The sequence below is a fragment of the Miniopterus natalensis genome, chromosome X, assembly GCF_054644295.1.
Source record: "Miniopterus natalensis isolate mMinNat1 chromosome X, mMinNat1.hap1, whole genome shotgun sequence".
Classification (NCBI taxonomy): Eukaryota; Metazoa; Chordata; class Mammalia; order Chiroptera; family Miniopteridae; genus Miniopterus; species Miniopterus natalensis.
Genome location: NC_142103.1, coordinates 70,077,959 through 70,089,224, shown reverse-complemented (window position 1 = coordinate 70,089,224; position 11,266 = coordinate 70,077,959). Strand labels below are relative to the sequence as shown.

At 43.1% G+C, this 11,266-nt stretch overlaps 1 protein-coding gene across 1 annotated transcript; it reads left to right on the top strand.

The window, feature by feature from the left end:
• The first annotated feature begins 1,053 nt into the window (after window positions 1-1,053).
• Window positions 1,054-2,289, top strand: LOC107537278 (spindlin-2-like). The gene has a single exon (XM_016213259.2). The coding sequence runs from the start codon at window positions 1,093-1,095 to the stop codon at window positions 1,924-1,926; it is 834 nt and encodes a 277-aa protein (XP_016068745.1). The 5' UTR covers window positions 1,054-1,092; the 3' UTR covers window positions 1,927-2,289.
• Window positions 2,290-11,266: the final 8,977 nt, after the last annotated feature.

The following is an 11,266-nucleotide window of genomic DNA, read 5'->3' as shown; positions in this document are numbered from 1 at the left end:
AATCCTTACAAATGACAGGAAAGGCAGATTTATGTATAAAGGATAACTACATAAGGGCAATAAAAAAAAAAAAAAAAAGACAAGACAAATTCCTGGAAGATGAAAAGCAGATTAGGCAAGGGGACTGAGAGGTTGGGTGTAGAGGTGAGCACAGGCGCTAAAGAGCCCTGAAGTGAACAGAACACGGGAAGAGTCCTCGGCCCAGCAACTACTGATTTCGGAAAGGGGCGGGGACAGGAGATCAGGAGTACCTCCCCTGCCAAATGCAGGGGTGGGTTTGAGACTTGGGGGCGGGGGCACCCTGTGTTTGGCAGGAAGAGGAGGCCTCTCTCCTGGCAGGAAGCTGAGCTACGGAGTGGGGGAGGAGACCACTGCAGCAGTAGCGGCTGGTGGGATCCCAATGTGGCAGAGGGGCCTCTGCCGCCGACTGGGAGGCAGAGGGTCCGTGAGCACAGTGCTGGAGACACAGCCGCCACCCTCTTCGCCTGCCGGCACGCCCTCCCAGACACGCTCCTCATCTACGGAGCTTCTCTAACCAGCTCTTGCAAGCTCGCCGCTCGCCGCCCCCTAATTCTCCTTCCACACAGACTCACAGCGAAGGCAGGAGCGAGGAGTCCGATTTGGGCACGTGAAGCCCGCGATCTCGGGAGGTGGACGGCAGGCAGGCAAGGCCATTGGTAGGTAGCTGGTTGGAGGAGAGAGACGGGGTGGACTCCTGCAGGAGATAGGGGATGGAGGCTGACTCCGAGTGAGGCTGGGGTGCCCACGGCTGGAGGACAGTGAGTGCCCGCGGGTCAAAGCAGGGGAGGGATAGGCGCTTTGCAGGGGATTTAGAGTGGGCACCAGTAGTGGGCGGTGGAGGCGAGGGACTCTGAACGGGGAGGTAGCCTGTCCCCTCCTGCTGAGTTCCTAACTCCAGCCAGCACCACTGCCACTGCTGCCCTTTCTGCAGCCTAAAGGAACCTAGGAGGGAGAGCACTTGCAGGCATGCAGCCAGGATTTCCAGCAGTGGTTACAGGCTCATAGGGAAAATTTTGTTGCCAGCGCTGGGTCCGTAGAGATGTCGCTGTGGGGAGAGCTTCGCCTTATGGCATGTTGAATGTCTTCTTACCTTCTCTCTTATCTTCTCTGCTCCCGCTGGCTGCAGGCATGAAGACCCCCAATGCACAGGAAGCTGAAGGGCTACAAACCAGGGCACCAGCGGGACGGGCCGCTGGGTCTGCAAACATGACGAAGAAAAGAACCTTCCAAAAGAAACAGAGGGGCAGACCTTCATCCCAGCCCCGCAGGAACATCGTGGGCTGCAGAATTTCACACGGATGGAAGGAAGGGGACGAGCCCATCACCCAGTGGAAAGGAACCGTTCTGGATCAGGTGCCTATAAATCCCTCTCTTTATCTGGTGAAATATGATGGAATTGACTGTGTCTATGGACTGGAACTTCACAGAGATGAAAGAGTTTTGTCTCTTAAAATTCTTTCTGACAGGGTGGCATCATCTCAAATCACTGATGCAAACCTTGCAAATACCATAGTTGGTAAAGCCGTGGAACATATGTTTGAGGGCGAGCATGGTTCTAAGGATGAATGGAGAGGGATGGTCCTAGCGCAAGCACCAATCATGAAAGCCTGGTTTTATATTACCTATGAGAAAGATCCTGTCTTGTACATGTACCAGCTTCTAGATGACTATAAAGAAGGAGACCTCCGTATCATGCCAGAGTCCAGCGAGTCTCCTCCAGCAGAAAGGGAAACAGGAGGAGTTGTAGATGGCCTGATAGGCAAACATGTGGAATATACCAAAGAAGATGGCTCCAAACGGATTGGCATGGTCATTCACCAAGTGGAAGCCAAACCCTCTGTGTACTTCATCAAGTTTGATGATGATTTCCATATCTATGTCTATGATTTGGTGAAAAAGTCCTAACTGTTAGGGTACACTTTGCCACATTTGTGAAAACAGATGTATACTTTGTGGACATGCAAAATAATGTTGCTTTTCAGTGTTTTGGAAGCTTAAGGGTCCCCGTTAATTCAGCATCTTTGCCAGCATAACTGTTGTTTTGTTCTGAAAAATACAAATGTGTGTGGACATGACTTGCTGTGTGTAAGGACTTTATCATGTTGAACAGATTGGGTGTGTTTGGTGGATGGGGCATGAAAGGAAGGGACAGCTGTAAATTCAGGCTGTGAATAAAGTTCAGCTAGTATCTAATCAGTCATCTAAAAATGGAATAAGACTTAGCTGGCCTAGTCTAGGGAGGAGGGAGGAGAAGAAACCAGAGATGGGCTGTGGGGGGAGGGGAAAGGAGAAGTGACTGCTTAGGAAGAAGTGGGGAGGGGCCAGAAATGGAGGGGCTCCCTGGGAGGAGGGATGTCTTAGGAGGGGGAGGCACCCAACTGGGAGGTGGTGAAGAATAACAGAGGGAGAGGGAGACCTTGGGGCTTAGAGGAAAACAGACAGAATAAATTGAGTAGAGAGGGGCACAAAAAAAGCTCAGAAGGGGTCCAGAGCAAGGGAGAAAGACAAAGTTGGCAGGGATTTGGGGAGAGGCTAAAGGATACTCTAAGGGAGAGCCTATGCATGTATGAGGGGCCAAGGGCCAGGGATACTGAGGAAGGAGGAACTCTAAGAAGAAAGACTGACCAAGGCAGTGAGAATACAGAAAAAGGTGTGGGGAGTGGGACTCATGAGAGATGGCAAGGCCCAGGAAAAACTTGGACTTCCGACAGTATCCACATCGCTGTCCCTGGCTCTGTGCACAAAGGATGTGGCAACTTTCAAAGAAACCAGATGGATTGGAGGTTCCCTAGAAGGGTATTTTGACAGGGATGACTCAAGGGTTAAGCAGGAGCCAAGGTTATACCTAAAACTTTTATTTCAGGGAATTCATGCCACAACTGCAAAGCAGAGCCCCCAACCCTCAGCCTAAACACACTGACGCTGCGCACTTAAGCATGTGGCTGTGGGTGGCCTCACATTTCCCAGAGGACCCAGGTGTAGTAAATCAGGGACCTGAAGGTCTTCGTTCCTTTACCCTACACCGTATAAACAGTTTCTGTGGGGATTGGGTCAGTGGGGCTCTCAGAACTTAAAAGCTGGGCCACTGCATTTGGAAAGTATTTTATGCACAAAAAATGAACCTTGCAGAAGCCATGTACATCAGTCCCTTCATTGTCCTGTCCCTGGCTGGGCTGTACCTTACCTCCCTACAGAGAGGAGAGGCATCAGAGGATTGCACCTACTGTTTCTCTCCAGGGCGTGGAGCATGACAGTCCATGCTTCTCTCAGTAGCAGCCTGAAACGACAGGTGGCTCCAGCCAGTGCTCCACCAAATTGAGGTCTGCTGCCCCCAGAAGCCCCACTGTTGACTGTATCCGAACAAGCTGGCTTATTGTATCCCAACAAGGTGGCTACTGACTCTTCACAGGGAACTCCTGGCCAGATTTGCCCACCCCAAGCACATGGGGAGCAGTGATGGAAGTCTGTGCAGTTGTGTTTCCAGGTGAGATAGATGGCATGGGGAAGTCAGGCTGGGGTTTGTGGCTTGGTTTAACTAACTCCTTGGACACTATTGCCACATAGAGGTGTAGTGGTTGTTGGTGAGAGGTTGCAGTAACCGCACTAAAGTCCCTCAGAGATATGGTGTCCGGACACATGGGCCCTTCTCTTCCTCTCCTCCTTGCCTTTCCCCAGTTCCACCATGGAGGTTCCCCTCAGAACCCTCTCTGTGGTTTACACATCTCACACTTCACCAAAATATACCCCCGCCTTAACGGTAGAGTTCTGGTTACTCCCTACTGTCCAGATTCAACTTAACTCCATGCATAGCAGTGGGAGGGCGAGGCGGGAGCTTCCAAATGTTGAAAGAAGTTAGTAATGCCTGCTCCTTCTGCACCCAACATGACCTGAAGCTGTTTGCTTCAAGAATGACACAAGGCAAGCCCACCTCACCATAGCAGGGATTTATTTTCTTTCATATATTACTCAGTTTAGTGTGACAATCACCTGCAGGACACCCATGAGCCAATTTCAGCCAGCTGTCATGCCTCATTTGATCTTCCTGATTTTGTTTTCTACTAACATAGTTTGCTATGTTTATATAGCTACTTAGACTTTTGGGTGATTTCTTATTTCTGGCTCACCTGTAAAAAAACAACAGCAAACTAAGGATTATGGTCCACATTCCTACAAGGATACAAGCAGCTGGGTCTGAGGAAGGGCTCAGCCCATTATAGACTCAGAATGCTCTCTCAAGTTGGCTGAGCCCACAGCTGGTCTTCTTCACTCTAATAAATAAAATGCCCAGTTGTCCCCCAGAGTCATTTGTGTGTATCGCTTTGAGGCGAGGCCCAGGGAAAACTGCCTAGCTCCCCTTTGGGCTTATTTTGAGTTTGTTTTTAATTTGATTATTTTATTTTCATCGCATCAATAGTCACTACAGGTAACGCTCTGTCAGGCAGTCTTCTAGGCACAGGCACTTACGATGTGGTAATGATCAAAAGAAACAAAATAATCCTACCCTCATGGAACTTTCATTTTCATTTACCAGACAGTAGCCAAGATAAAGTGAGTAAATGTAAAGCATTTTCAAGTTGATAAGTGTTAAGAAGGCAAAAAAGGAAAGCAAGAATGGGGAATGGAAATTCCAGACAGGAGTGTGAAATTGATTAGATAGGGAGGCCAGGAGAGCCTCACTGAGAACATGGCTTTTGAGTAAAGACCTAAAGGCAATGAGAGGACTGGCCCTGTGCATGTCTGGGGAAGGAGCATTCCAGGCAGGGGGATGCGAGTGGTGAGCTCCCAAGACACTTGTGACCTGCCATGTTCCAGAAACACTGAGGATACTAGCATGGCTGAAGCTGAGCTAGCGAGGTAGAGAATATCAAGAAGTGAGTTCAGTCATGGGCAGCTTAACTCAGTGGTTAGAGAGTCGGCCCTGGAACTGAAGGGTCTCAGGTTTGATTCAGATCAAGGGCAGGTACCTTGGTTGCAGCCCTATTCGAGGATACACATCAGTGTTTCTCTCTCTCCCTCCCTTCCACTCTCTCTGAAAAGCAATGGAAAAAATAACCTTGGGTAAGGATTAAAAAAAGAAGTGAGTTCAGAGAGGTGGTTGGGATCCGGGAGAAGCAGATAGCTTAGAGCCTTGGAGGTGCTGGAATGACTTTGACTTTTACATTGATTGTGATTGGGGGGGGGGGTATTTTTAAGAGTTGTCACGTGATTTTTCTCACATTTTAACCAGATCCTTCTGGAAAACTCTAGAGACTATTTTGTGTGGATTGTAAGGATTAAAACAGGCAGGACTCATATATCAGTGAAACAGAGGAGATACCTAGAAACTGATTGGCATGCATGAAACTGGAATCATAATAAGTAACATTTCACATGAATGAGAAATTTCTTTTTATTCAATAAATGGTGCTAGATTAATCTGTTTTTCATAGGCCAAATAGTAAACATAGCTCTTCATCACACCTTGTACAAAAAATAAATTCCAAGTGGATAAAGGTTAATATTTAAATTTGGAAAGAAACATTTATAAAATTTTTAGGTTAAAATGGAAGAGACTGTTTATAGTTTTTCTAATGGGAATGTGGAAAATTTCTTAAAGGGACAAAATGCATAGATATTGATAAAATTTTTGACAAATTTGATTACACTAATATATGAACCCATCTCATTTTAAAATTCATCCCAGAAAACATTTGGGCAAAAAAAGATTAGACTATAAATTTCAATTGTTAAAATGAGTGAAGTAAATAAAAATATATTCAGTAAGAATGAATCAAACAGATTATAGAGAATTTAGCAAAAATATTAACAGACATTTCAAAAAATACATCATATTGTCAATTAACATGCCTTATCTTAATCTGCTCCCAGTTACCTTATCTCTTTTCCATAACATATGTCATCTTCTAAGGTACTATATAATTTACTTTGTTAATAAGTGTATTGTTTTTACACTTGTCAGAATATAAAGTACGTAAGTATGTGATTTTCCTTCTTTTTTTCACCTATGTATCCCAGATACTTAAAATAAGATCTGGTGCATATTTGGTGCTCAGCAATATTTCTTGACTCTATGTGTCTCACCAATAATCAGAAAAATGGAAATTAAAATTACCTGCAATTTCATATGCATCAGATTAGCAACATGTATGAAGTTTGAAAATGTCTTGTCAATAGATAAACAAATGGAAGAATCTATACATTGTTGTTAGGAGATCATATGGAGATAAATTTGCCATTATATAGTGAGTTTGAAGATGGGATATTTCCAGCAATTTTACTTTTTACATTGTTGGAAGACAGTTCTGTATGGATCTTTCATGTTTCTATACATTTTGCAAGCAACCGATGAATGTCTTGTTTGCTGCCTTACTTTGAAGAATGTTTGGATAACAAACATCTTTGTAAGATGAGATAGTGGTTCCCTTTGTAACAATGGTCAGGAATGCTTGTCACAATATAATAACCATAATGTCTGAAGGCATGTTTACTGCCCATTATAAAAGATGAGGTTAATTAAAGTAAAGTTTCCTTTCCTCTAATGCTATCTATTATACAGATATGTCAGGGGTCCATTTTGCATCACCCTATGGTAAGTGGGGCTCAGGGATTTAGGATGAAATTGCTGATACTCTGGCTATCACTGTTGCTGTGAATAATAAATTCTTATTAAGGAAGGAAGAATTGAAGAAGTGGTTGCAGGATGCATACCAGGGAGTAGATTGAAAGGCAGACTCTGGAACTATGCATTGTTTGTTGCAAATTCAACTCTTGGTGAGGCCTCCATCTGTTCATTAACCTCAGGCTCGCTCCATTGTAACAAATAGTGCTAAGAGTGATCCTGGGTAAGTAGAATTTTTTATCTGTCTTCAGATAACAGTGAGAGACACACAATGACACTGCGAGTTAAAGGAACTTAAATCACAAGAACCACGGGCAGAACTTTTGCTAGTTGAAGTTGGAGATGTGAGGATTGGGCAAAAAATGCTTATAAGTGAAGAATTTAAACAGTAGGGCTGTCTCATTACTCAGCCCATCTACCACGTGATCATACAAATCTTAAATACTTTCAGAGATGACAGCAAATCACTCAATTACTTTTTGTTTGTCTGGTCGGTTTTAGTAGTGGTTACTGTCCGCTTAAGGTAATTTTGGCCCTCTTGGAGAGATTTTCTAAGACAACCTATCTCCTATGTATATCATATATGAGTCATTAAATAGTATTTGGGCTCTTACTGCCCAAGATTTTACTAATGAAGTTAACTACCAAAGAATAAGAAACTGAATCAAAGAAAGTAGATAAATTCTTGTTAATCAATCCCATAGCCCTGGAAAACTTCCCTTTCTCTTATCTTGAAATCATGTGAGAAAATAAGAGATATTATTTTACTAATGAGGTAGCAGACACTCTAGGTTATTGTGAATTTATCACATAAGTTTATTGCTGTGTGAGCCAAGTCAGCCAGTGTGCTTTTGAAACCCATTTTTACTGAAAAAATAATGTTATTGTGCTTGCTGAGTCAAAACATTGTCTAAGGCTAAAATAGATGATGTTAGCCATGAGGATTTTGCCACCTGATATAGATCATTGAGTCATCCGAAAACATGGAAACTGAGATTGCATGAGACACAAGCAGCCACTATGTCACACGGAATTGAAAGCAAATGGAAAGCCTTCCTAAAGGTACAGAGCTGCTCTCTCCTTCTATGGCACTGGAACACTCCCTCTCTCTTTCTTCTCTCTCTCTTCCTTTCTTCCTTTCTCCTTCCCTTCCTCTTCTCTTCCTTTCTTTCTTCTTTCTTTCATTTATTTATTATTTTTTATTTCACCCATCCACCTAACCTCCTCCCCTTTGGTAACTGTCAACTTGTTCTCTATAGTTATGGGTCTGTTTTTCTGGTTTATTTATTCATATGTTTTGCTTAGTTTTTTAGATACTGCCTATAAGTATTTGTGTTCCTTATCTTAGTTATAGTAGATAATACTATAATGAACATAGGGGTGCATGTATCATTTTTAATTAGAGTGTTTGTTTTCTTTGGATAAGTACCTAGAAGCAGAATTGCTGGGTCATATGGCAGCTCCATTTTGATTTTTTAAAGATGCTCTGTACTGTTTTCCATAGTGGTTGCAGCAATTTATAATTCTACCAACAGTGTACGTGGGTTCCTTTTTCTCCACATCCTTGCCTGCACTAGTTATTTGTTGGTTTATTGATGACAATCATTATAACAGGTATGAGGTGATATCTCATTGTGATTTTAATTTGCATCTCTCTGATGATTAGTGACTTTGAGCATCTTTTCATGTCTTTTGGTCATCTGTATGTCCTCTTTGGAGAAATACCTATTCAGGTTTTCTGCCCATTTTTAAATGGATTGTTTGCTTTTTGAGTGTTATGAGTTCCTTATATACTTCGGATATTAAAGTAGGCTGTCTTTTTGTTTTGTTGATGATTTTCTTTACTGTGCAAAAGCTTTTTAGTTTGATGTAGTCCCATTTATTTACTTTTGTTGCCCTTGCCTGAGGAGACATATCAAAAAAGATATTGCTAAAAGCAATATCAAAGAGTTTATTGCCTATATTTTCTCCTAGGAATTTTATGGTTTCACATCTTACATATAATGCAAAGCCTTTCTAATACTACAGGACTACTCTCTACCTTCTTGCTTCCTGAACCTTCCCTCTCCTTTAACTCAACCACAGCTACCACTATGAGGAGAAAAATGATTAGAGATGAAGCTGAGTCCTCTCTGTCCACAGTGGAGATCAAATGCCATATGTATCCATCTAAGTAGGCTGAGGAATCATGGTGAGGGGAGAGAACCAAACTTTTATGGCTCTGTTAGATGGATACCCCAGTCACTATTCTACAGGACCTGTGGAAGGCTTCAGCATCTAGATACCACCTGTAAGTGAAATCATGCAGTATTTGTCTTCCTTATCTTGGTTATAGTAAATAATGCTGCAGTGATCATAGGGGTGCATGTATCATTTTAAGTTAGTGTTTTTGTTTTCTTTGGATAAACAAAGTGTTTTCTTTGGTAATGGATTTAGTGGCCTCCCCTATTTGCTTGACCAGGGATCAAACCCACAATTAGGTATGTGCTCTGACCAGGAATCAAACACACCAACTTTTTGATGTGTGGGATGACTCTCCAACCAACTGAGCCACCCGTACAGGGCAATCTTTAAATGAAAAAGTGTATTTTACATATTTCAGGGAAACTCTATTAACTACTCTGCCACCTGTAGTAAAGCTGCTAGCTAACTGAAGCCTTGAATCATTTCTTTTTATTTTTTATTAAATTTATTGGGGTGACATTGGTTAATATGATCATATAGGTTTCAGGTGTGGGTTTCTATGTTACAAGATCTGTATATTGCATTGTGTGCCCACCACCCAAAGTCAAATCTTTTCCTGTCACCATATATTAAGACCCCAGCTTTATCTCTGACCCCCTTCCCTCTGGCAACCACCGCACTGCTGTTTGTTTCCATAAGTTTCAGTTTTATATCCCACATATTGTTGCAGAACCAGAGATGTTCACCTTACGGAAAGACCAAGCTGCACTTGGAGGCTGGGGGTTCAGGAGGTTTATTTTATGCCGGCGGGCCCAGAGGAGTCCAACTCTAAAGTCTGAGCCCCTTCTACAAGACAGTTTACAGTTTATAAAGGTTCAGAGTTTAAAACAGAACAAAGAGGCTTTCTAAACATAGTCACAGGCTAGTCTTATCTCTACTCGGATACTCCTAGTTGAGCATGCCTGAGCACACAGGATGGGGGTTGGTGCACAGGGAGTGATAGGATGATAGGGGGCAGGAGGCAAAAGGGATTTATAGCTTAAATCACCCTGAAACCAATTAATAGACAACAGGAGGAGGAAGAAAGGGAAAGGAAGAATGCAGTCTTAACTCACTCCACTCTAAACAGAGAAGCCAGCAGCCAGGTGCTTCTCATAAACAAAGTAAAAGGGAGGGTTTTAATTTTATTCTATATCAAAATAAGCCAGGCAGAGAAAGGCAAACATCACATGATCTCACTTATATGTGGAATGTAAAGAACATAATAAACCACTGAACAGAATAGATTCAGTGACATGGAAGCATGGATCAGGCTGACGAATTTCAGAGGGAAGGTGGTGGTGGGAGTAGAGATAAACCAAAGAATTTATATGCATATATGCATCACTCAATCACTCATGGACATAGACAATAGTGTGGTGCAGGCCTGAGGAGGGGAGTGGGTGTGGGGTGGAAGAGGACAATAGGAGGAAAAGGAGACATCTGTAATATTTTGAACAATAAAATAAATAAATAAATAAAAACTATGCAGTGTGTAAGAATGGCCCTTTAAATATTGACCACTGAAGGACTACCTGTGTCAACTGTTTTCACTCCTTCCGTCTTGTGCCTTTTCCAAACTACAAAGTTTTAAAGGTTATATATATTTATCATATGCTATCTTATCTTTTGTCTTGGCCTTGCTTATCATTTTCTCAAAATTACCCCAACATCCTGCCATTTGCTTTTGAGATCCCATTACCCAAAAGTTGCAGGCTTCCTGTCCTCTTTTAAAACAGTTATTATACAAGATGGTGATGTATTGAGTGGAAGCTACAGTGACACTCTCCCAGTACCAAGCTGGAATTACAACTAAAATATAGAAAAACCATCTTGAATAATCAACTGAATACTACCTGGAGAGCACCCTCATAGCCAAGGACATAAAACAAAGACCACATAGAGACTGGTAGGAAGTGCGGAGGGATGAGAGGGCTGGCTGAGCTCCCACAGGTAGCAGATGAAGGTCCTGAGGGATATCTCAGCTGTAGGGGGTTCCCACTGAGAACTCTGCAGTCTAAACCCCAAGGTGGGCTTCCCAGTCCAGAGCACGAGAACTGAGAAAGATGCCCACATAACATCTGGCTGTGAAGAGCGGCAGGTTTTCTATCTTCCAGAGACAGACCGTTGGAAATGCAGGTGCCCTCTTAAAGGGCCAACACACAAAATTTTGTGTGCAGCCACTCACCTTGGACTCTGGCAGAGAGAAGGCAGAGTGGACTAGAGCAGTGTGAGGAGAATCGGGGGGGGGTGGGGCTGGGGAAATGGAACTCAGAGGACACCAATCTAAACCTTAGTGCTTAGTCATTCTCCATACTGCAGAGAACATCTTTTTCAGGCACACATTTACCTTCTAAGCAGTTTTTGCCTAAGGGGGAAGCATTTGCCTCACCCTGCTTAAAA